Below are 27,033 nucleotides of genomic sequence, written 5' to 3'. Positions count from 1 at the left end.
GCCTTTGCTTCATTTTTGGCGTCCAGATTTTGGCTAGTATGTCTAATTGGTGAAACCTAATTTGCATCCACAACCAAACAGTATTTTTTTTTTCCTTCCAACCTCTGCAGCCCAAGAGAGTACAGTAAAAGGTAGTAGGAATGGGTGATGAATACCAACTGATCATGTCCAGTACACTCATTTCCAGGTTCAATTAGATGTTCTTTCTTAGGTGTTTGAGGAATAACTCACTTTTGGTACCTTTGAAGTCAAATATTGGCTGGGCACAGTGGCTCATGCCAGTAATCTTAGCACTTTGGGAGACTGAGGAGGGAGAATCTCTTGAGCCCAGGAGTTCAAGACCAGCTGGGCAACATAGAGAGACCCTGTCTCTTAAGAGAAAGAGATCAAATATTATCTGTAAACCTTTCTTATTCCCTCTTTCTCCTGTCTCCCTCTCAACTACCCTTTTCAATTAATGGCATCCACTAGCCATGCAGTTAAAGTTGATAATCCTTTTTGTTAATCATTCAGCACATTTAATTTTGTCTTTTATATTATTTTCTTTCATCTATCCTCTCTTCCACCCACTTTCCACTGCTCTAATTCAGCCATCCTGCCTTATCTTTTATCATATGTTTATCATATATCCTAAAACTACCTTATTTCCTTTATGCTCTTGAAATCATGTTCTCATTTGTCTGGAATGTTATTAATCAGTCATCTGCTGGGTGACTGTCACCCTCTTTTTACCTGTGCAGCTCTTGGTTCATATCTTCATACATAATGGCATATTGTTTTGTAATCATTTGTTTTTTTCATTTCCTACCAGATGGAATTTGTAGAGCACAAAGGCACTGTCTTATTTATCTTGAACCTGTCTTCCTTAGGCCCAAGTTGAGGCATAGGACTTACAGAAGATGCTTGATAAATATTTGGATAATGAATTTGCATCATTAGTAAATTCAGACTAATCTACTGACTCAAAGTGTATGAAATGTTACTTGTATATATTGTAGCTGTGATATTAGCAATTTAGTGTATAGAGATGCATTAGAATGGTTTTGAAGGGGTATGGTCTTAAAGGATTTATTTTTTTTAATCAGAAATTAATCAGAGCTGTAACACTGTTTTTAGTTAAGCAAGTAATCATACATACTTATTTTTAAAAATCAACTGATTTCCTAGATAGAATAGTTTGATCTGTTTTTATTTCCACAGTTTTTAAATCTATATAGCAACATACACAGTAGATATAGTCTCCTATCACTTAAGGACAGGGATGCATTCTGAGAACTGTATCATTAGGGTATTTTGTTGCTGTGTGAACATCATAGAGCGTACTTACACAAACTTAGATGGCATAACCTACTACACACCTAGGCTATATAGTATAGGGTACTGCTCCTAATCTACAGATTTGTACAGCTTGTTACCCCAGGCAGTTGTAACAGAATGGTAAATATTTGTGTAGCTAAACATATCTAAACATAGAAAAGGTACACTGATTTTACAATATTGTATCATCTTATGTGACTACTGCAGTCAATTGTTGACAGAAATGTTATGTGGCATATGACTGTATACACATACACACACATGCACACACACGCGTGCGCACATACCATGTTTTTTTTGTTGTCGTTTTGTTTTTTTTTTAAGACATGCTTGTTGCCCAGTCTGAAGTGCAGTGGCGCGATCTTGGCTCACTGCAACCTCAGCCTCCTGGGCTCAAGCGGTTCTCCTGCCTCAGCCTCCCTAGTAGCTGGGATTACAAGCACATGCCACCACGCCTGGCTGCTTTCGTATTATAAGTAGAGATGGGGTTTCGCCTTGTTGGCCAGGCCGGTCTTGAACTCCTGACCTCAGGTGATCTGCCCGCCTCAGCCTCCCCAAGTGCTGGGATTACAGTAGTGAACTACCGCACCCGACCTGGAATTTTTTAAAACATAGACTCATACTACAAACTGAGAAGTTTGTAATTTTATCCTCAAATTCCCCTACTACCCCCCTTCCAGAGAATATTTAGATTTTCTCTGAAAGTGGACTGGTGTCCAGGATGATTTTTACCTTTAAGCACAATGTGTTTGGGCTTAGCTAGCTGGGTCCAGCCTGCCCTGTAGTTTTCTTGAACATGGAGGGCTGGACATTGGTCCTGACCAAGTTAAGTGGTAGGTCTCCCAAGCAAGGGTTCATTCTACCCTAGGGTAAGTGTCCTCAATTTTTTAAGGCATTTTAAAACTCGGTATTTGTCTTTACCTTTTCCTTTATGATTCTAAAATTGGTTTATCATTATAAGATAGGGTGCTCTTTATGCATGCTAGTTTAGCAGTCTGTGTGAAAGTTCCCTTGTCTTCACAGTGTTGTCACATGCTCAGCCAGTTTGTTATATTGGGCCAGTGTCCTCCAAAAGCTTTTCTGAAGCCTGTTTGTGAAACTCCAAGTAAATCACATTAAAATTTGATGCAATAGCTATTTGTATAATTATAATTTAGATGATTTAATCTGTTGTATTTGTGTTCACTCTTGTAGCCCTCTGATTCTGTTCACATTACAAATGATGATGAAAGATTTCTACATAATCTTATCATAGAGGAGAAGGAAAAAGATAGCTTTACTGCTGTGGTTATCACAGGGGTACAACCAGAACACATACAGTACTTGAAAAATTATTTCCACCTTTGGACACGACAGTTAGCGTAAGTAATTATATTTGGTTTAGGAAATGTTGGTACTTAACTTTTTTAAGACTGAAAATATTACAGATACATTGAAGCCTCTTTGGTATCCTTTTTGCTCCTATCTCATTTTCTTCCCAGTACTCTGATATTATCCAGTACTCTGATATTGGTGTTAAAACAGCTCTCTATTCTTTTATTCTGTAAGTATTTATAGATCATCTCTAGTGTACTGAGCATTATTTGAGGCACAGGATTTTGACAATACTATAAAATTAAAAATGAACTTCACAGTTTGTCAAATTGAGCACTATATCACTTCCACGACCCCGTTTTGTGCTGCTTTTCCATAGCACCTGTCATAATCTTCCATACCATATATATTTATTTTTGTCGTTAAATTCACTGCTGTGTCTCCAATGTCTACTAGCAGAATACTTGCTACATGGTAGAGGTCAGATGTTTATTAAGTGAATGAATGCATCAAGCCTATTAAAATAATATATGTATGTATGTGCCTGTATGACATTAGTGCTGAAAATAATCATGTGTTTTTATTCCAGTAAAACTTGTAGGGACTCTATATCCCATTAGGCCAAATCAGAGGAATAGTTATTTAATGGCTCTAATTTTTTTTTTTTTTTTTTTTTGTTTTGGAGACAGAGTTTCACTCTTGTTGCCCAGGCTGAAGTGCAATGACGCAATCTCAGCTCACTGCAACCTCCGCCTCCTGGGTTCAAACGATTCTCCTGCCTCAGCCTCCCGAGTAGCTGGGATTACAGGCGCGTGCCACCACACTCGACTAATTTTTGTATTTTTAGTAGAGACAGGGTTTCACCGTAATTGGCCAGGCTGGTCTTGAACTCCTGACCTTAGGTGATCCGCCCACCTCAGCCTCCCAAAGTACTGGGATTACAGGCGTGAGCCCCTGTGCCCGGCCTAAAATTTTTTTTTTTTTTTTTTGAGACGGAGTCTTGCTCTGTCGCCCAGGCTGGAGTGCAGTGGCATGATCTCCACTCACTGCACGCTCTGCCTCCTGGGTTCATGCCATTCTCCTGCCTCAGCCTCCCGTGTAGCTGGGACTACAGGTGCCCGCCACTGCGCCTGGCTAATTTTTGTATTTTTAGTAGAGACGGGGTTTCAGCATGTTAGCCAGGATGGTCTCAATCTCCTGACCTCGTGATCTGCCTGTCTCGGCCTCCCAAAGTGCTGCGATTACAGGCGTGAGCCACTGCGCCTGGCCCCCCAATTTTTTTTTATAGCTATGTGGTACGTACGATTTACTGTATTGTTTCCCTGATTTGCATTAGTCTGAATTACTGAGACTTGCAAAATGGGTACATTTGCTCAAAATTCATATTTTAAAAATGCATCTTTTTACATTTACCCAAAAGACTGTTGCTCTTAATTTGAGAGTCTCAATTTTATACATAATTATATGCTAAGAGAATTTTAAAAATTTTTTTATGGGAAAATAAATTTGATTTTAGGAATACCTTTTTTCTTGTTGAATATTTCTGTTTATTATCCCTGTTACCCAAGGTATTTAAATAGGACTTTGCAGTTTTCTTCAGGTACTTATTTTATTAGCTATTTTATAGTTTCTTTTTATTGAAGGAACTCAGTGTACATTAACACATAATTTAAATATACTCTTGATCTAATAAAGAACGATTATGAAGAAATATTGCAAATTTCTATTTTGCGAATAAAGACATGGTATTTTATAATCCTGAACAACATTACCAAAATATAATCTTTTTAAACCTTTTCTTAAAAAGTAAAGAGGTGTTGATTTCCAGAGTGTTGGTTTTCAGTGAGATGATGTCAAACTTAGTAGTTTTGTTTTTGGAATATTAGGATAAGATTGTCTCAGTGCTATAGGAGAAGAGAGATGAATGTTCTAGAACGGGGGTTCCCAACGCCCGGGTTGTGAACTGGTACCCATCTGTGGCCTTTTAGGAACCCGGCCCCACAGTGAGTGGTGGGCCCCAGTGAGCATTACCTCCTGGCTCCGCCTTCTGTCAGATCAGTGGCAGCACTAGATTTCTCATAGGAGCATGAACCCTAATGTGAACTGTGCTTGTGAGGTATTGCGTGCTCCTTATGAGACTCTAATGCCTATTGAGCTGAGGTGGAAGATTTTCATCCCAAATCACCCCCCTTCAACTCCCATCCCTGGAAAAATTGTCTTCCATGAAACTGGTTTTGGTGCAAAAAAGGTGGGGGACTGCTGTTCTAGAATGATATTCTCGTATTGAGATTAGATATCGAATTCAGTTTACCCCCGATAATTGAGTCCTTTCTGGAGTGTACCTGGCAAGTAGCATTATAGACTCTTGCTGTCTAATTTATATTTATTTGATGAATTATTCCTCTTGGAAGTGGTGTATATGGTCTTTAAAGTTGGGAAGACCTGAGTTGAAGCCCACAGCTCCCTAACTCTATTCTGTGATGTCAGATAACTTACATACACTCCTTGTACCCCAGGGTCTATATCTGTAAAATGAGATGCAATAATACCTGCATCTCAATTGTTTTTACCATTAAATGGAATATGTGTTTAAAAATGCTTAATAAAGTGCTTGATACCTAGTAAATAGTGTTAAAATTTTTTGATAGAAGATTACATTAACTATAATTTTATGTGAATTAAAAGTATAAAATTATTCTTCTCTCTTTTAGGCATATTTATCATTACTATATTCATGGCCCAAAAGGAAATGAAATACGAACATCAAAAGAAGTTGAACCTTTCAACAATATTGATATTGAAGTAAGAGAAAAATCCATCTTAAAATATTAAAAATTATGAGATATTTGTTCCAGTTCTAAATGACTTGGGCTAATAAAAAACACTCGATAATTAGACAACTTCTCTCCTTGTTTTTTACCAAACTACTTTGATTGTTTGATATCCAACTAAAGAGATTTTTCCTAGATGTATTTTTCTTGAACCTTTATTTACTGTAGTGCTTGGTTTATCTTTTTTTGTCTCTCTTCTGTAGAGCTATGCATTGTTACTGAACATCAATCATCTTTTGAAGCATGGAGGAAAAGGGAGATAACGTAGCTTTCCTTTTGTTTGTAGAAGTTGTATGATGGTGACAAGATTTAGCGGCACAGAGCATTTGAGTATTGGATTCTCAATACCCTAACCCACATGTTAGAATTTCACATACAATGTTGTCCCACTTCCTACCTCTAGCAAGAAACCTTGAATTATTGTGACTTTTCTGTCCTTCAGCTCTGATTTGCTGTTTCTTTGCTTATAATTTTTAGTAGTATATTCCTTATTGAGATGCTACTTAAAGCTGTTTAACTCATATATAAATATATATATTTCATTGAGCCAGATTATTACTTGTACAAATAAACAGAATTTTTGCTTATTCTATTGTTGAATCATAGCTGAGAACAAAAGTAAAGTTACCATGGAATTTAATTATTTTTGTTTCATTTTTATTTTAGATTTCTATGTTTGAAAAAGGGAAGGTACCTAAGATTGTCAACCTAAGGGAAATACAAGACGACATGCAGACGTTGTATGTAAACACAGCAGCTGACAGTTTTGAATTCAAAGCTCATGTTGAAGGAGATGGTGTAGTGGAAGGGATTATCCGTTATCATCCATTCTTATATGATAGAGAAACCTACCCTGATGATCCATGCTTTCCATCAAGTATGTTAATCTGTTATCTTAGTTATAAAATACGAAGTTGTGATTTGGGACAGCGATTTGTTTTTCTAAATGATTATCAGTTGGGCTATTTAGGTTAGAAAAATAAATATTAAAACTTTTTCTTATGCAGGTCTTAGGTTGTTTTAGGTATTTGTAATTTTTGTAATTCCTGATTTTTATGTACGTTCGTTTCTAGATGAATACATCTTTAATGAACTCTTCTTTTAGTTCTGTTATGAAACCAAACTTTTAGATATGTATGCATATTAATCGTTTATATGTTCTCTTCTCTTTATCCTTGTTGCAGTTTTACACTTTATGCAGTCATATCTATCAGTTTTTTCTTTTTGCTTTCTGATTTTGTCTTACTGTAGAAAGGCTTTTTACACCTCAAGATTATGTAAATCTGTACCTTTTTTGATTTTGTTGTCATTTTATGGTCAATGCATCTGTGTTTTCCTTTTTTGTATGTAGAGTAAGGTGGGATTTTATTTATTTAAATTTTTGAGTGATGGGGTCTTGCCATGTTGCCTAGGCTGGTCTTGAAATCCTGGCCTGAAATAGTCCTCCTGCCTTGGCCTTCCGAAGTACTAGAATTACAGGCGTGAGCCACCACACCCGGCCCCCTTTTTTTTTTTTTTCCAGTAGAGAGATAGGGATTTAACAATTATTTTCTATGTGGTATTCATATTCAGTTTCTTAGCACCAGTTATTAAATGTTATAATTTACCCAATAGTTAGAACTTTTATAATATTACTTTTATAATATAAAGTTCCCATAAGTACATAGGTCTAGATTCTTTACTATAAGGTACTATTTATTTTTTTGTATATAAGTAATGATACTGTCTTGTAGCTTTATCTTGTAATTTGGTATGTTTGGGACAAAACATTTTCACTATTGTTCCTTTTTGAGAATACTTTTGCTCTTCTAGATAACTTTGGAATCAGCTTCGTACATTCACTTATAATAATTCTAGTGGGATTATTGGGATTGCATTGAATTGATAGGTTAACTATTAAACTTTTTCTTTCAGAATACTTCCTGAGTACATTGTTAGTTTTCTAGGGTCTGCAGCCAGATTTTCTGATTTGAATCCCATCTTTGCTGCTTTCTGTTGGACAAACTACTCCCTACCTTAGTTTCCTTATCTGGGATATGGGTAGTTCACACCTCATAAGGGTGTTGTGAAGATCAAATTTAAAAACTGGGGCAACTTCTCAGAATAGTGCTCAGCACTATTTATTAAGTGCTCCTGCTCAGTATGTGTTGTTACTCAGTGGCTCCACTGGCATTTTTGCTTTTTTTTTATGTTTTGGAGACAAAAGTCTCGTGTTACTACACAGGCTGGAGTGCAGTGGCACAATGTAGGCTCACTGCAATCTCTGCCTCCCAGGTTCATGCAATTCTCATGGATCAACCTCCTGAGTAACTGGGACTACAGGTGCCCACGACCATGCCAGGCTAATTTTTTTGTATTTTATTAGAGACAAGGTTTTGTCATGTTGCCCAGGGTAGTCTCAAACTCCTGAACTCAGGTAATCCTCCCACCTCAGCCTTCCAAAGTGCTAGGATTACAGGCATAAACCACTGTGCCTGGCTGTCTCTGACTTCTTAAATTTACTATTTCCAATTTTTGTATGCTAATAGACAAAAAGATATAAATTTTTTCAAATGCTGCCTTAAAAAGAAGAGCAAGTAAGTTGAGTGATCAATCAGAGGGATTCTCTAAGAGCAAAGTGGTTTTGTTTGATTGAAAGCACCTTGTATATAAGGGACTTCTTGTGAGGGCTTTTAGGGAGAAGGTTTTGTTTTAGGTGCGTGAACTAATGCCAGGGTAGCTGAGATGTTAATATGTCAGGATCATGTTGTTTAATCCTAATTTTTCTGGATACACGAGAGTGTGTTGCTAATAAACATAAGATTATAGAAAATTGTGCTAATTAATGCTCTGGATGCATAGTAATATATCTTACAGTTCTGTGTACATTTTCCATGCTTAGTTAAATCTGAAAATGAAATAATTTCTAAAAAGTAAGCTTAATTTTAGCATCATTCACTACTTTGTTCAAACTAGGTAAACTCGCTGCTATTAGATGTCAGATTTCTCAGGTGATTTTCTTGTGAAGATGCTAGTTCTGATAAAATTGTGAAACTATTTTAGATACAGGATTTAAGCTCCTATATTTGTAGGAAGGACGGATTCTGTTATAGGGGATAATCTTTTTGGATGTAAGACTCTTTTAGCCTCATGAATAGGTTTAAAGATGACAGGCCCAGCAGCTAGTACATTAGTTCGTATATAAGTAATTACTGACTTTTAAATGACAGACACCATTCGTAATGTGGAACCACTTTGTAAACCTGCCTTTTTGTGGGCAAACAGAGTATAAAACTACCTTTAGGTTTTATAGAATGCAATTTGAAAGATCATATGTGTTTGTTTCATTATTTCTCACATTTTAGCAATAAACATTTTGTTCCATTTGCCCTTTTGATCTAGAATTAAAAGATGAAGATGATGATGATGATTGTTTCATACTTGAGAAAGCAGCTAGAGGGAAAAGGCCTATTTTTGAATGTTTTTGGAATGGACGATTAATACCATATACATCAGTTGAAGAGTAAGTTTGATTTTTGCTGAAATTATATTTTTACCACTTAATTTTTTTTTACTAACTAACATTTTGTTCTGTTCAAGCTTTGACTGGTGTACTCCTCCTAAGAAGAGAGGGCTTGCACCAATTGAATGCTACAATAGAATATCTGGTGCATTATTCACTAATGACAAATTCCAGGTCAGCACAAATAAACTGACGTTTATGGATCTTGAGCTAAAATTGAAAGATAAGAACACCCTTTTTACAAGGATTTTAAATGGACAGGTATGATTTTTAAATATAAAGTTGTGAATATTTGCAAATGTTTTATTTTTAAGTAAAAGAAGACACTAGCAGTGTAGGCTTTTGTTGATATTTTGCATCAAAAGACTATGATGTATAAATTTTTTATGAGCAGTCAAATGTTCACATAACTAAAAAATTTTAAGCTGATTAGACTAGGTTTGGCTAGAATTTACATATCTTCATTAGTTTTTTTTTTTTTTTTTTTTTTTTTTAAAGATAGGAGGTTCACTCTGTTGTCCAGGCTGGATTGCAGTGGCTCAGTCTTGGCTCACTGCAACCTCTGTCTCCGAGGTTCAAACTGTTCTCCTGCCTCAGCCTCCCAAATAGCTGCGACTACAGGAACGTGCCACCACGCCTGGCTAATTTTTGTGTTTTTAGTAGAGATGGGGTTTCACTATGTTGGCCAGGCTGGTCTCAAACTCCTGACCTCAGGTGATCCGCCTGCCTTGGTCTCCCAAAATGTTGGGATTACAGGCGTGAGCCACTGCACCCGGCCAAGATCTTAATATCTAGCCCTTGACATAGTAGAAGCCACAGAAGCATCTTGATGAGAACATTTATGAACAATTGTATTTGCTTTAAGGGCTATATTTGTACATGAATAACCTAATTGTGCGATTTTTAGCTAGTCTTGAAGGTAAAAATGGGGTAAAACTGTGAAGTACTTCGATCTAAAAGGTGGTTTGAGATTGATTGGTATTAAAATACATGCATTGGTTGATACAACAAGAATGATTTCACTTTGAAATTTGTTAAAAAGTTGAGTGAAACTACCATACTAGTGTACTTGTATTCTGTGCACAGACCTCAGAAACTTTTACTTGATACTATTTCGGTAGTTTAATGTTGAATTGCCAGGAAATAGATGATTTTATTATCAATTTATTGCTGGGCAATAAATACAGTGCATAGTACATAGTGTTTGTAGTCAGTCATTCCTGTAAGATGTTGAAATTAATTTTGCTCTTATAAAGATTCTGAATCATAGAAGATTAGGACGCTTTTTAAGAATTATGCACTGAGAAAGGCCTTATCAAAATGAGTTACTACTCCTTTATTATACACTTACAATTCATTTATAATATGGTGTTAGTTATCCAACATTTATTGAGCAGTGGGTCTTTTCAAAAGCTATCCAGAATAAGTTAATTCTATTCCTTTGTTACACTGTACTTTTAAAATATGTATGTTCTAATTTTGAAACATTCAAGCTGCGCATAACGGTTCACACCTGTAATCCTGGCTACTTGAGAGGCTGAGGCAGGAGGATGGCTTGAGGCCAGGAGTTTAAGACCAGTGTGAGCAATACAGTGAGACGCCCTATTTGGGAAAAAAAGAAGGAGGAGGAAAAGAAATGTTCAAATACACAGAAAAGTTGAAAGAATATTATAAAATAAATGTCTGCATACTCTTCCCCTAGATTAACTTGACATGCCTACGGAATTGTACTTTGACTGTTTTTGAGTGTCTGGAATTAATGCATCTGGTAATTTGGTTGATAGTGAATCCATCCTGAGAGTTTTAGAAGAGGCAGTTTAACATTTTGGTAGTCAGATTTTCTGGTTCCTAGTTAATAATTTAATCTCCATGTCAGCTGGCAAACTGACAATGATTTGCTGATTTGGGAAAGAGTTGGAACCTAGGTATAGGAGTAAGGGCGGCAGCCATTTCCTGGAAACAGTATACCATTTTGGACCTCTGAGTCTTCGCCATGTATATATATTTCTTTTTCATTCGTATAACTTTAAAAAAATCAAATTTATTAATAACTAAGTATCCTTCTTGACAGCAAGCTTCAAAAACTTAGGCTGAAATTATTTTTAATTTTGCCTTACTTTCCTTTGGAAATGGTATTTTATGGTGTAAGGTACGTAAGAAGGAATGGAGTTCTGTAACTTTACAGACTGTCCTCTGTGAAAGCATGTAATTGGGAGATTGTCTTTACCTCCTCATTGTCCTAGAGGCAGGCATCAAACAAGTGTATAACACCTTATGCTTGAACAGAGATTTCTTATTCTCTCCCAAAAGGGTGAAGAATGGTTGGCAAAAACACATCTTCTTAAATATTGTTAGAATACACTTGACTTTCTATTATGAGTTTTTTTGAATAGGCTATATATATAAAAGAGAAAATTAAAAAGAAGTACATTTTGCATAGCAGTGTTTCTCAACCTTTTTTCATTATCACCTTCATAAGGAGTCTTTTTTGGCATCTTTTTCTCAATTGTTTTCCCCAATGAAATTTTACCACTGCAGATTTACTATCTGTCTGTTTGTATGTTGTATTCACGTTTATAAAGTACTTGATACACAGTGAGATTTTTATTGTCCCATTGAGAATGTGGTTTACAGTTAGAAGGCCTCCACTCATCCCTTTTGTGGAGCTAGCTAGTTGTCCTCCCAGGCAGTAAGAGTTCATCAGTTTTTAGTGTATCCTAGGAGTTAAAGGTGGAAAGGAAGGTTTTATTGTTGATATTGACCACGGAGACCTTGGTTCTAAGAATGATACCAAATTTTTCTTCTTTGGTAATGCATTTGTTTGAAATATCCTAAATGTGTACAGGGGAAGGATCCAGCAGAATATTTAATTTTTTATTAGGTTTTCTGAATTGGAGTATATGAAAGGAAAAAATAAAATGAATGACAAATGTTTATGGTTATATTTGTTTACTAGTAGCTATATTTCATAAAACATTTAAAATTCTACAGGAACAGCGGATGAAAATTGACAGAGAATTTGCTTTGTGGCTGAAGGATTGTCATGAAAAGTATGATAAACAAATAAAATTTACGCTTTTTAAGGGAATAATTACACGTCCTGATCTTCCTTCTAAAAAGCAAGGTCCCTGGGCAACATATGCAGCAATAGAATGGGATGGAAAGATATACAAAGCAGGACAGCTGGTAGGTATAACTTATTGTCATTTTTTAAAATAATATTTAATTTAATTTAAAACATATGCAAAATCACATGTATAGAAAAGAAGTAGCATTTGTGTGGACTTTGAAAGGGGTAGAGGCTGAAGTTTACACAGATGATAATTACAAGGTAGAAGGCTGTCTGTTCTCTCCATAAATTAGAGACACCATTGTACATTTAAAGCTATAGAATTGGATGAGATCACCTATACTTGGTGAGTATAGCTAAAGAGATAAAAGGATTGAGCCTGGAGCTTTCCCAACATTTAGTGGTTAGAATGAAAAGGAGGAGCTGTCAGAGGAGACTGACAGGGATAAGCTGGTGAGATAGAAGGAAACTAGCAGAATATGACATCCCTGGAGCCAAGTGAAGAGTTACAAGAAGAAAGGAGTGATCATTTTAGTCAAATGCTCAGTGGTGATGGAGTAAAGTGCTTTCTAGAAGATAATCTGAGCATAGAGATGTGCACAGGTAAGTGCAGAAAAACAAGTAGTAAGAAGAGGTGGGTTGTCCTGCTGCCTGTTGTATGTGTGAAGAGAAATAGTTTAGAAATGGGGCAGGAAAAGTAGGTTGTGGATAAACTCTTGTAGTCCTTGTTAGGAATTTCTGAATTGGAGTAGTGGAAATTTGCCTTAGATTTTTTAAGCCAAGTAAGAAGAAGAAATATGATATGCAAGTTTTGAGCTGATGTGTTTGAAAAATAATGTTAACTTGTCAAGTTTATGAATTGCTGTTCATCGTCTGAGAGCAGAATTTTATGGGGAAAAAAAGGTTTCAGGTACGTTGGCATTCATTATAATTGAATTTGAAGGAATTATGGACTTGTAAGATACATGCTTAATTCTAACACATTTGTATAAAGAAGTTGCGGTATTTTTACAACAATTTGTTAAGTACAGAACTTCAAAAATACAATTTTATTTGAATATTAGAATGCGGTTTTCATTAGTTTTTCTAATGATAGTTACCAAGGTTTTTTACTTTGTAATAAAGAAGTTATGTGAAATTATTATTAAGGCTGTTTCTCTTAGTAAATCTTAATACTGAAGCTTTTGTTTTTAAAAAACTATTAGGTCAAGACAATCAAGACACTTCCTCTCTTTTATGGAAGCATAGTAAGATTTTTTCTTTATGGCGATCATGATGGAGAAGTATATGCTACTGGAGGAGAGGTTCAAATTGCAGTGGTAAGACAGCAAGTAATAATACTGAAATACTCTTGCATAATTGTTAAGATACAGTATTTTTTGTCTGTGACTAGTTTTACATTGGATAAAGTGGTTGTAGTTTTTGTGTGAATTTTTATGTGTCATAGTTGATGTTTTTAGTAATCTGTACAATTTAACATATGCTCAGTTTTTGTAAACATATATACATTATAACTAGTTACCACATTAATTTTATGAAGTCATATTTCCTCTAGGGCCCACTAACTAGTAAACATTGGAGCCAGAATTCTGTCTCAGGAATGAGTAACTACAAAACTGGAGTGGGTTTTTTCCCTATACCATGCTTTCTTGTTAATATTTGATATGTTAGGACTACAGAGGATATGTAAAAAATATAAACAAACACTATGGTATAATGTAAGAATAGCTACTGTTATTTATGTACTTAATTAGGATAAAATATATTTCTTTGGAAGAAACAAATGGGTATTTGTTTTTGTTATAGCTAGATTTAAATAGTTTTCTTTGAAATGTTGGTAAATTTATTTATTCAGGAACCTCAGGCACTATATGATGAAGTAAGAACTGTGCCAATTGCAAAGCTGGATAGGACAGTTGCTGAGAAAGCTGTTAAAAAATATGTAGAAGATGAAATGGCAAGGTAAGTCACACTTCAAGATGCATGACAAAAATAAGAAAAATTGAAAAGAATTGTGCTGTTAAGTATTTTGGAGTATGTCATTTACTCTGCTGTTAGGGCATTTGTAGTCTTAGATATTGTACCTATTGAGATGAACTTCTTGTTAAAAAAGATTAAGAGGTCTAGTTATACAAACAGAAACCTGCATTTGTTTTGTAGACAAAAAAGGAAATCATATATCTAAAGTGTCACTCTTATAGGCACTATGATTAACATGTTTTTAAAAAACTCAGTTTGGCCTACAACTAGAATATTACAATATATGCTGAGAGGTAAAGATGCGTGTGTTAGTTCGTTTTCACACGCTGTAAAGATACTACCTGAGACTGGGTGATTTATAAAGAAAGAAGGTTTAATTGACTCAGTCGTGCATGGCTGGGAAGGCCTCAGGAAACTTATAATCATGGCATAAGGGGAAAGGGAAGCAAGCCATGTCTTACATGGGTGGCGGAAGAGAAAGAGGGAAGGGGGGGACTGCCAAACACTTTAAAAATCATCAGCTCTCCTGAGAACTCACTATCAAGAGAACAGCATGGGGGAAACCATTCCTGTGATCCAGTCACCTCCCACCAGGTCCCTCCCTTGACACCTGGGGATTAGAATTTGAGATATTTGGATGGGGGGACACAGAGCCAAACCTTATCAATGAGTTATAAAGAAGAAAAAGGAAGTAGAAAGTGGCTTTTCTTCTTGTATAGCTAATGATGCAATCATTTTGATTCTTACTGAATTTTGATTCTTAGGGGTTATCCTGTCTTCTAAAGGTAACTTGTACTATAAACAAGTAGGAAAAAAAAATCATAAAAATTTAACAGTTTCTGGCTTTTAATTCTAAAAGGTTTTTTTTTTCCCAGTAGCCACAGGAATGGTTAGGGAGGAAAAACTTTTTTAGATGCTTAATCATAAATAATTCCAGATTTAACCTTTTAAAATAGATCAGCAATAAATATTTAAGTTTCTAATAACTTGTATGTTTTTAATTAAGATCATAATTAACAAAGTTTGTGGAACATTAATATACTGGTTTCATAACAGGCTCCCTGATAGATTGTCAGTAACTTGGCCTGAAGGAGATGAATTATTGCCTAATGAGATTAGGCCTGCTGGAACCCCTATTGGTATGTTTATTTTTCTAATACCAAAAAGTGTGCTTTTCTTTTGTCTTGCATTTCCAGTATGTAAAAGCTCATGAGATAGTAAAATGCAATGAGAAGATTTGGCAGATTCAGCAAATTTTTGGGTGTAATTAAGATACTTTTAATTTTTGACTCATAGGTGCATTAAGAATTGAAATATTGAATAAAAAAGGGGAAGCAATGCAAAAGCTTCCAGGAACAAGCCACGGAGGGTCAAAAAAACTCCTGGTTGAGCTCAAAGTTATTTTACATTGTAAGTATACAAACTAATTTGGGTCTTTAGTATTGTTTTTAAAAATAATATCAAATTAAACATCTTCATGTAATTATTGAAGACCTAGCAATCTGATAGCCACAGCAAATTTTATTGAAGTTAGGAATTTCAGTAATGTTATGAATAGCTCATTTTCTTGGTGGATATTTTTCTAAGGTTTTTAAAAAATACTTTATCTTGAATTTTTTCATGTAGGTAACTGTGGGCTAAAGTAAAGGTATGATACGTATATGTAGAAGAATTTGCAGTAGGAATTTACATAAGCTTATATGTATTATTACAGTTCTAATATTATAGTAATAATTACAGAATTAGTCGTCGTCCAAAACAGGTTTCACTGGGCTAAAATTAAAGTGTCTTCAGGACTGCATTTTTTCCTGGAGGTTCTAGGTGAGCCTTGCCTTTTCTGCCTTTTCGAAGTTACTCTCAGCTGGGCTTGGTGGCACGAGCCTATGTAGTCCCAGCTAGTCGGAAGGCTGAGGCAGGAGAACTGCTTGAGCTCAGGAGTTTGAGGCCACAGTGAGCTATAATCATGCCACTGCACTCCAACCTGGGTGGTAAAGTAACAGCCTGTCTCTAAAAAATAAAATAAATAAAATAAATAAATCACACAGAAGCCACTCTCATTCCTTCATCTTCAAAGCCAGCAGTGCAGCACCTTCCATGACCTTCCTACTTCTGTTTTTTTTTTTTTTTTGAGACACAGCTTCGTTCTTATTGCCCAAGCAAGAATGCAAATGCATGATTTAGGCTCATTGCAACCTCCGCCTCCTGAGTTCAAGCAATTCTCCTCTCTCAGCCTCCCGAGTAGCTGGAATTACAGGTGTATGCCACCACTCCCAGCTAATTTTTGTATTTTTAGTAGAGATGGGGTTTCATCATATTGGTCAGGCTGGTCCCTGCCTCTATTTTCAATAATTTTGTGTGTGTGTATATATATGTATGTGTGTATATATATATATATATATAAATAACACATATTAACATAAAATTTATCAAGTGGCATTAAGTACATTCATATTGTTGTGCAACCATTACCACTGTCCATCTAAAGCATTTTTTCAACATTTCAAACTGAAACTCTATAGTAATAACTCTTCACTCCTTTCTCCCTGCCCTGATAACTACTTTTTAACTTTCTATCTCTGAATTTGACTATTTTAGGTACCTCATAAAAATGGAATTATATTTGTCCTTTGTGTCTGACCTGTTTCACTTAGCATAGTGTGTCAGAATTCGCATTCCTTTTTAAGGTTGAATAATATTCCCTTGTGTATATATATACCATATTTTGTTTATCCATTTGTTTGATGGATACTCAGGTTACTTTCACCTGTGGTCTATTGTGAAGAATGCTCCTGTGAACATTGGTGTACAGATAGTCCTTTGAGTCCCTGCTTTTGTTCGTTTTAGATGTATTCCCAAAAGTGGACTTGCTGGGTCATATTATTATTTAATTTATTGAGAAACTACCATACTGTTTTCCACAGTGGTCGCCCCACTGTACATTCCAGTTTCTCCATGTCACCCACACTTGCTATTTCCTGTGGGTTTTTTTGTGGGGGGCGGTTAATAGCCATCCTAACAGATATGAAGGGGTATCTTACTGTGGTTTTTCTTTTCCCCTTTTTCCTACTAAAGATTATTGTAGTTTTGATTTGCATTTCCCCAATATTCAGTGATTTTAGCATCTTTTTGTGGGCTTATTGCCATCCATATATCTTCTTTGGACAGAGGTCTATTCAGGTCCTTTGGCCATTTTTAAATTTTGTTGTTGTTGAGTTGTAGGATTTCTTTATAATCCTGGATATTAATCCCTTATCAGATAAATGATTTACAGATATTTTCTTCCACTCTGTGGGTTGCTTTTTCACTTTGTTGATGGTAACTGTGATGCACAGAAGTTTTCAATGTTGAAAAACAATTAGTCTCTTTTTTCTTTTGTTGCCTGTGCTTTTGGTGTCTTATCCAAGAGATTGTTGCTAAATTCAGTGTTATGAAGCTTTTCCTGAATGTTTTTTCCTTACAAATTTTATAGTTTTAGCTCTATGATTACTACTTTGATCCATTTGACCTTAACTTTTGCATATGGTTAACTTCTTTTCATATGGAAAACTTCTTTTGCCTGCCGATACCCAGTTTTTCCAGCACCATTTGTCAAAGATTATACGTTCTCTATTGAACTGTTTTGGCCCATTTGTTGAAAGTCAGTTGTCCACATATGTGAGAGTTTATTTCTGGGCTCCCTGTTCCCTAGGTCTATATGTCTCTTCATATGCCCATGCTGCACTGTTTTGATTACTGTAGCTTTGTAAGTTTTAAAATCAGGAGGTGTGAGTGCTCCTACTTTATTCTTGTTTTTTAAGATTGTTTTGGCTATTTGGGTCTATGGAGATTACCTATGAATGTAGGATGCGTTTTTCTATTTCTGCAGAAAACACCATTAAGATCCTGGTAGGGATTACAGTGAATATGCAGATCATTTTGAGTGTTATTTTTACCTTAAAAATTGTAAGTCGTTCAATCTGTGAACATGGTTTTGTATGTGTAACTTTGCTGAGTTTAATAGCTATACCAGGGTTTTTTAATGGATTATTTAGGTTTTTCGCATATATGAACATGTCATTTATGAACGGAAATAGCTTACTGTTTTCCAAAGTAGATGCCTTTTATTTCTTTTTCTTACCTAATTGGTCTGGCTAGGATTTCAAATACTATGTTGAATAGAAGTGACTAAAATGGGCTGGGCACGGTGGCTCAAACCTGTAATCCCAGCATTTTGGGAGGCTGAGATGGGTGGATCACGAGGTCAGGTGATCGAGACCATCCTGGCTAACACGGTGAAACCCCGTCTCTACTAAAAAATACAAAAAACTAGCCGGGCGAGGTGGCGGGCGCCTGTAGTCCCGGCTGCTCGGGAGGCTGAGGCAGGAGAATGGCGTGAATCCGGGAGGCGGAGCTTGCAGTGAGTTGAGATCCGGCCACTGCACTCTAGCCTGGGCGACAGAGCGAGACTCCGCCTCAAAAAAAATAAAAAAAAGAAGTGACTAAAATGAGAACCCATGTCCTGTTGCTGATGTTAGAGGAAAAGCTTTAAGTCTTTCACAGTTGAGTATATGTGATGTTAACTGTGGGTCTTATATGAGGCCTTTATCATGTTGAAGAAGTTTCTATTCCTTGTGTAGTGTTTTTATCATGAGAGAGTATTGTTTTCCCAAATGTTTCTCTGCATCAGTCCAGATAATTATGTAGGTTTTTTCCTTTATTCTCTCAAAGTGATGTATTGCATTGATTGGTTGGTTTTTGTTTTTTGAGATAGGGTCTCACTCTGTCACCCAGGCTGGAATGAAGTGGCACAATTGTGGCTTACTGCATTCTCAAACTCCTGGGCTCAAGTGGTTCTCCCATGTCAGCCTCCTTAGTAACTAGGACTACAGGCATGCTCATTGTACCCAGCTAGTTTCTTTTTTCTTTTTATCAGTGGATGAGAGTTTTTTTTTAAATGTTGCCCAGGTTGGCCTCAAGCACGCAGCCTCGCCTCCTTATGCACCAGGACGGCTGGCCTGAGCCATCATGGCTCTCTCTCTTTTTCTTTTTGTGGTGGAGACAGGTTCTACTATGCTGCCCAGTCTGGTATCAAACTCCTGGCCTCAAATGACCTCTTGTCTCAGTCTCCCAAAGTGCTAGAATTACAGGCACGAGCCACTGCACATAGCCTTGATTGTTTTTTATTTGTTGAGCCATCCTTGCATTCCAAGAATAAAACTCACTTGGTTATTGTGTATAGTTTGGATATTTGTCTTGATCCCCAGTGTTGGAGGTGGGACCTAATGGGAGGTGTTGGAGTCATAGGTTCAGATCTCTCATGAAGGGCTTATTGAGTGAGTTCTTACTCTGTTATTTCCCATGAGAGCTGGTTGTTAAAAAGAGCCTGGCACCTCCCTCACTCTTCTTTTGCCATATGATCTCTGCATACACTGGCTCCACTTCACCTTCCACTATGAGTGGAAGCAGCTAAGCAGCCTTGGGCTTTCATCCAGATGCCTAGTCTTCCAGCCAGCAGAATTGTGAACCAAATAAACATCGTTTTCTTATAAATTATTCAGCCTCAGGTATTCCTTTACAGCAACACTAAATAGACTAAGGTGAGTTCTTTTAAAATTGTGCTGAATTTGGCTTGCTAGCATATTGTTGAGAATTTTTGCATCAATATTCATAAGGGATTTTGGTCTGTAGTTTCTGTTTTTTTTTTTGATGTCTCTGTCTGGCTTTGGTATCAGGTAATGTTGACCTCAAAAAATGAGTGAGTTAGGACATCTTCTCTCTTTAATTTTTTGGAAGAGTTTGAAAAGGATTGGTGTTTCCATTTATTTCTTAATCCCTTGTAACCAGTCTGTCACCAAGTATCACACTAAAGTACAGCTGACTGTTGAACAACATGGGTTTCAACTGTGCAGGTCCACTTACATGTGGACCAAATGCAGATTGAAAATACATTTTTGTGGGATTTGAAACCCACATAAACAGAGGCCAACTCTTCATATATGCAGGTTCTGCAGGGCCAACCACAGGAGTTGTATGTGCAGATTTTGGTATACATATGGAATCCTGGAACCAGTCTTCTGTGTAAACCAGCAGACAACTGTATATCTTCATTCTGCCCATTCAAGTCCAAGTCATCATGGTCTCTCATTTTAACCATGTAGTAGCTGCCTCAATGAAAAGTCCTCTTGAATTCACTCTTGCACTGCTCCAGCTCATTTTCATTTTACCCCAAAGTGATTTTTTTTGAATTGCAGAACCGTGTATATCAGTCTGTTTTATATTATTTCATTTTTAGTGGCCTAGGAAACTAGTCATATCTCTGCAATACTCCACGCATGATCTGGCCCTTCCTCTCGCTCCAACTTGATCTCGTCCTCATTCACCATACCTCTAACCGCAACTGTTTTCTTTTGGTTCTCATCAAACCCCAGTTTTCCCAACTCTAGACCAAATTTTGTTCCTTAAATGTGTCTTTCCCCTCTAGGACAGGGGTGGCAAACTATTTGGAAAGCATCAAGTAGTAAATAAATACTTAGGCTTAGAGGGCCGTAAGTTGTTTCTTATGATTACGTAAGTCTGTTGTTGTAGATGAATGCAGCCATTGGCAGTCCAGTAGTTTGCCAGTCCCCTTGCTCTATAAGATTAAAAACTCCAGGAAAGCAATGATTTTGTTTTCTTTACCCTTTTTCTAGTACTTTGTATATAGGAGGTAATTAAATATTTGTTGAATAAATGCTTCAAAAATCAGAAAGTTGCTTGGGTCTTTTTAGAGAACTTCTCATGGTGATTTGCTGTCTGATTTATAATTGCACCCTTTTTTAAAGCAAATATTGAGAAGATGTTTCTAGAACATATTTCTTTCTCTATTGGTATAAGTTGGGAAATCCAGCAGTAAAAGGCAAATATAGGCATTCTTTCTTTAAGATACATCATAAACTGGCCTGGCCAACATGGTGAAACCCCATCTCTACTAAGAAGTACAAAAATTGGCCGGGTGTGGTAATGTGCACCTGTAATTTCAGCTACTCGGGTGGCTGAGGCAGGAGAATCACTTGAGCCTGAGAGGCAGAGGCTGCAGTGAGCTGAGATTGCACCACTGCACTCCAGCCTGGCAACAGAGTGAGACTCCATCTCAAAATACGTATATGTATTTTAAATTTTCATATGAATTTTATCGTTGATATAAAGGTTATTTAAGAGCAAGCTGTTTGATCCAAGTATTTTATAGTTTTGAGAGTTTCTCTTGGAATTGATTTCTAGTTTTATTCCACGATGGTCCAAGAAGTTACTTGATATGATTTTGATTTTTCAAAATGTATTGAGATTTGTTTTGTGGCCTGATGTATGACCTGTCTTGGAGAATGTTCCATTTGCTGATGAGAAGAATGTATATTCTGCAGAATAATGTATATTCTGCATATTGTTGGGTAGAATGTTGTGTAAATGTTTGCTTAGGTCCATTTGGTCTAAAGGCCAGTTTAAATCCAGTGTTTCTTTATTGGTTTTCTGTCTCCATGATCCATCTAGTGCTATCAGTAGGGTGTTGAATCTGTCATTGTTGTGTTGCTTTCTGTGTCTTCTTAGGTCTAGTAATATATGTTTTATGAATTTGGGCACTGGTATTTGGTACATGTATATTTAGAATTGTATCTTCATGTTGAATTGATCCCTTTAACATTATATAATTTTTTTTTAAACTGTTGTTGATTTATAGTTTATTTTATTTGATATCAGCTACTCTTGCTCACTTTTGGTTTCTGTTTGTATGGAATAGCTGTTTCCACACCTTCAGTCTATAATTGTCTTTATGAGTAATATGAGTTTATTGTAAGTAGCATTTAGTTGGTTCATTTAAAAAAATCCATTACTGCCAGTCTGTATCTTTTAGGTAGAGCATGTAATCGATTTACATTCAAGGTTAGTATTTATATGTGAGGTTTTGCTCCTATCATAATGTTGTTATCTAGTTGCTTTGTAGATTCTTTCTTTTTTCCCTCCTTTCTGTCTTTGTGGTTTGGTGGAATTCTGTTGTGTTGCTATTTGATTTTTTTCTCTTCCTGCCTTGTATAATTATTTTATAAGACCTGTGAATTTTATACGCTCTTGTTTTTATGATGGCTAGTATTGACCATTTGTTTCCATGTTTAGAACTCCTTTGAGTGTTTCTTGTAGATCTGGTTTAGGGGTGGTGAATTTCTTCAGGGTTTGCTTCTCTGGGAAAGACTTTATTTTGCCTCCATTTATGAAGCTTATTCTAGCAGGACACAAAATTTGTGGTTGACAGTCCTCCTGCTCCCCACCCTCAGCACTTTGAAAACAGAATCCTACAGATGGAGCAGGATTGTAAAAAACAGAAAAAATAAAATCCCAGTCTCTACTAAGCTTGTAAGGTACCTGCTGTGAAATCCACTGTTAGTCTAATGGATTTTCCGTTACTGGTAACTGAATGCTTTTTCTCTTGCTGATTTTAGGATATTTTCCTTCACATTGACCTTAGGCAGTCAAATTTCTATATATTGTAGTGAGGCCTTTCTTGCAGTGTTTTTGCCTGGTGTTCTTTGAGCCTCTGATTCTTTGGATGTATAGATCTCTTGCTAGACAAGGGAAGTTTTCCTCAACAATTATTTCCTCAAATAGGTTTTCTTTTTTTTCTTTCTTTTTTTTTTTTTTGAGACGGAGTCTTGCTCTGTTGCCCAGGCTGGAGTGCAGTGGTGCGATCTTGGCTCACTGCAAGCTCCGCCTCCTGGGTTCACGCCATTCTCCTGTCTCAGCCTCCTGAGTAGCTGGGACTACAGGTGCCCGCCACCACGCCTGGCTAATTTTTTGTATTTTTTAATAGAGACGGTGTTTCACCGTGTTAGCGTGTTAGCCAGGATGGCCTCGATCTCCTGACCTCGTGATCCACCCGCCTTGGCCTCCCAAAGTGCCGGGATTACAGGCGTGAGCCACCGTGCCCAGCCTCCTCAAATAGGTTTTCTAAAGTTTTTGATTTTTCTTTTCCCTTGGGATTACCTAGGATTTTGTTGGTTTGACTATTTTACATTGACCCATACTTCGAGAAGGCTTTGATCATTTTTTACAATTCTTTTTTCTTTATTTTGTCTGATTGATTAATTCAACAGATTTATCTTCACATTTTGAGATTCTCCTACTTGGTCTAGTCCATTGTTTGCTTTCAATTGTATTTTGCAATTCCGTCCATGAATTTTTTTATTCCAGAAGTTCCTTTTTTAAAAAATAAAAAACTCTGCCTTTGGTAAATTTCTTGTTCATATCCTGAATTTCATTTTCTTATTACTTTATATTAGTTTTCAGATATCTCCTGTATCTCATAGAGCTTCTTTAAAAATCAGTATTTTAGCTGGCCATGGTGGCTGATGCCTGTAATCCCGGGAGGCTGAAGTGGGAAGATAGCTTGATGTCAGGAGTTCAAGACCATCCTGGACAAAACAGTGAGACACTCTCTCTAAAAATTATTTTTTTTTAATTTAACAAGTGGGCATGGCAGTGCAGACCTGTAGTCCCAGCCATTTAGGAGGCTGAGGTGGGAGGATCACTTGAGCCCATGAGACTGCAGTGAGCTATAATTGTGCCACTGAAATTCACCCTGGGCAATAGAGCAAGACCATATCTCAAGAAATAAAATAATCAGTATTTTGAATTTTTTATTTAATATTTCAAAGATTTCTTTTTGGTTAGGATCCATTGTTAGAGAATTACTGTGTTGCTTTGGAACTGTCATAGCACCTTTTTAAAAAATATTTTCTGTATTGGGCTCATTTCCTTTGCATCTGGAGTAGTAGTTGCTTATTTTTATTTTTGAATTTACTTTTGTTGGGGCAGGACTTATTTTTTCCTTGACAATGTGTCTATGATGTATGTTTAATAGATTCTTTTGACTTTGCTTCTTGGGTGTATTCAGTGACATAAGTTACGTATGATTTCCTTGTTTATAAATAGCCTTAGCGTGGTGGCTTTCTGCAATGCTGGCTATTGTAGTAATGTATCAGGCGGGTGGGCAGTCTCAGGGCTTCCTGTGTAGCTGCAGTGGTATGGGCAATTGTGGTAGTAGAGGTGGTGGCAGAGCTTGTCTCCTTCCTGAGCACTGCACGATTGTTTTAGCAGATGTTTTAATGGGCTGTGCAGGTTGGCCTCCTGTCCAGTATGTGGTGCTAGAAGGTAAGAGCTGGATACAGCTGTTGTAGTATCATTTATGGGTTACCTTTGTTAACCAGAAGTACTCTGATGTCCTAGACGATGAACTGGGCTGTGTAACTTCCAGGGGTCCCAGTCCTGTGCTCTGCCCCTGAGGCAGTTGGGGAGGACAGAGCTAGGCAGGGCTGGGCCAGAGAATCCTGCATTTTGGCCACCTCAACAGTGGACACAAGCACCAGCCCTTGCAGGGGTTGCAAGGTAGTTCTCAGGCCCCTGAAGCAATGCTCCAGGGAGGAGCAGAGCAACCAATGCCTTGCCAAAGATCCAGCACGGGGAAAGTGGGGTTGCTAGGGCTCTACAACCTGGCAGGTGATAGTGGGATCTGGTTCTCTACAGTTTTGACCTGGTTGAGTTCCCTCCTACCGTCTGCTACTGGCAGCAAGCTGAAATAGCCAGCCAAGTCCCAGGCAGTCTGTCCTCAGATTGTGAATCTGTCTCAGGCTGCAAAACTTCCTGCCAGGGACAAAAATCAGGCTCCAGGCCATACCCCTCCCAGTCTGGCTCTGCAAAGCAGGGGCCCCCAATTCTCTTACCCATGGCTGGGGCCCATGTTACGCTTGCCTCTCAATTCTGGTTGTGGAGGCTGCTCTCCTCAATAATAGATCACAAATCTTAGTCTGGAGATTCTCCATACCAGTGACTGCCACCTATGCTGGCTGGCAGGTTTCTGTGCAGCCCCCTGTGACTTAGGATTGGGAATGGCCTCCTTCCATTTGCACCCACTGGGTCTAGGAGTATGAGTGGAGCACTTCCCACTCTCCCCAGTGCTCTCCAAGTCAGATCCAGTGCTTGGTAGGGCCAAGGAGCTCCCACTGGCTTCAGTTGCTCTCTCCCCTTCTCACACGGAGGATTCACTCCCAGTTTTTCATGGGACATGCAGTGCTGTTGCCTACTGAAGTGTTCAAAGTATCCAAAGTTTCTTTTGCTTTTTTTTTTTTGAGACAAGGTCTTGCTCTGTTGCCCAGACTGGTACCTTCATAGCTCACTGCGGTCTTGACCTCCTGGGCTCACGCAGTCCTCCCATCTCAGCCTCTCAGGTAGCTGGGACTAATTAGCTGGACCATGCCCGGCTGATTTTTAAATATTTATAGAGACAAGCCATCACTGTATTGCCCAGGCTGGTCTCAAATTCTTGGCCTCAGCCTTCCAGAGTGCTGTGGTTACAGGCACGAGCTACCACACTGGGCCTGTTATGCTTTTATGTTGAACTCCTGTGTTCCTTCTTAGATAAAAGTTCACAGTTTGAATACACTATTGTACTGTTTCCAGGTGGGTATGGTTGACTACTTTTCTCTCTCTCCCGGTTTTTGGTCTGTGTGGTCATGTTACCTACTTGATAAACATTTCGGTTTTGTTCATGAATTGCCTTTTAAAAAATTTTGGGTTTTTGAATATTTGCATTATATAATTCTAGAGTGGGCAATAAATAAGGAATTTTTTGGAGAGGTCGTGTTATTTGTCTATTCTGTTGTCTTCCTTTCTCTTTAAATAGTAATTTTAAATAAAGTGAAAGAGTTTACAAGTAAAAACTTGAAATAAAGAGATTTTAATGAATTGAAGAGTTAACTTTTATTATTGCTGTTCATTTTCATAGGATAGCGTTAGATCTTTTGAAGCTTCAAAGCAGGTTTTAAAATACAGCAAATAGGTATTTGGTGCCAATGTGACATTGCATGTTTCATGTTTTATGTTAAATTTCTCAAGACAGTATTGTTTCTTTTTTCTTTTATTAAGCTTCAAGTGGAAATAAAGAGATTATTTCGCATATTAGTCAACATGGAGGAAAATGGCCTTACTGGTTTAAAAAAATGGGTGAGTTCTTATTCTGAATGTTAAAAAATACGTTGGTATTGTGTTGACTTGATTTTTAATTTCTTCTTAATTTATCCAGAAAACTTTCAGAAGTTGGGGAATTATACCTTGAAATTACAAGTTGTGTTGAATGAAAGTAATGCAGACACTTATGCAGGAAGACCGCTACCATCTAAAGCAATTAAGTTTTCTGTTAAAGGTAAGCAAAACAGTAATATATAATTATATATGCTAAAGATGGCATTTTAAATCCAAAAAGAAAAGAGAGATAAGCCAATAAGAGATGTTTGAACAATTGGGTAACCGTTTGGATTTTATTTTATTATTTTATTTTGTTTTGTTTTGTTTTGTTTTGTTTTGTTCTTTCTTACTTTGAGTTGGGGTCTCATTCTGTCACCCAGGCTGGAGTGCAGTGGCACGATCTCGGCTCACTGCAACCTCCGCTTCCTGGGTTCAAGTGATTCTCCTGCCTCAGTCTCCCAAGTAGCTGGAATTACAGGTGCCCTCCACTGTGCCTGGCTTTTTGTATTTTTAGTAAAGACAAGGTTTCGCCACGTTGACTAGTCTGGTCTTGATCTCATAACGTCTGATGATCTACCCGCTTCAGCCTCCCAAAGTGCTGGGATTACAGATGTGAGCCACCACGCCTGGCCCATCTTGATTTTTAAATAGCTTTATAAGTCTGCTTGATAATCATATTCCTTCTGAATTTTGAAGACATTGTTTTCTACTTTTCATTGTTGCTGGTAAAGTCTAAAACTGTCCTGATTCCTGACCCTTGGCTTATGGCCCCTCCTCCCCCAAAATGTTCTCTGTTCCCTAATCCTCAAGTGTTTAGGGAATCCCAGTTTCTGAAATACTCAATTGTATGATTTAGTGTGGGCCTGTTTTTATCTAGTATCATCCAGCCATGTACCTCATAGACCCTTTCAGTCTGGAAATCTCTGTTTTATTTTCTGGGAATTTTTCTTGAATCACTTTGATTTTCTCTCCTCTCCTCTCCTCTCCTCTCCTCT

The 27,033-nt window shown here is 37.2% G+C and overlaps 1 protein-coding gene across 1 annotated transcript in view; it reads left to right on the top strand.

Moving 5' to 3' along the window:
• SMCHD1 (structural maintenance of chromosomes flexible hinge domain containing 1) overlaps nt 1-27,033 on the top strand; it is a 161,862-nt gene that overhangs the window by 48,465 nt on the left and 86,364 nt on the right. The window contains exons 8-19 of the mRNA XM_025365383.1: nt 2,512-2,678; nt 5,343-5,433; nt 6,129-6,339; nt 8,844-8,964; nt 9,042-9,225; nt 11,956-12,150; nt 13,240-13,353; nt 13,890-13,996; nt 15,071-15,153; nt 15,311-15,424; nt 25,940-26,017; nt 26,097-26,216. Coding sequence (XP_025221168.1) covers nt 2,512-2,678; nt 5,343-5,433; nt 6,129-6,339; nt 8,844-8,964; nt 9,042-9,225; nt 11,956-12,150; nt 13,240-13,353; nt 13,890-13,996; nt 15,071-15,153; nt 15,311-15,424; nt 25,940-26,017; nt 26,097-26,216 — 1,585 coding nt within the window. The remainder of the gene's footprint in view (nt 1-2,511; nt 2,679-5,342; nt 5,434-6,128; nt 6,340-8,843; nt 8,965-9,041; nt 9,226-11,955; nt 12,151-13,239; nt 13,354-13,889; nt 13,997-15,070; nt 15,154-15,310; nt 15,425-25,939; nt 26,018-26,096; nt 26,217-27,033) is intronic.

Source organism: Theropithecus gelada, chromosome 18 (assembly GCF_003255815.1).
Source record: "Theropithecus gelada isolate Dixy chromosome 18, Tgel_1.0, whole genome shotgun sequence".
In the NCBI taxonomy this organism is placed as follows: domain Eukaryota; kingdom Metazoa; phylum Chordata; class Mammalia; order Primates; family Cercopithecidae; genus Theropithecus; species Theropithecus gelada.
This window is presented reverse-complemented; position numbering and strand designations above follow the sequence as displayed.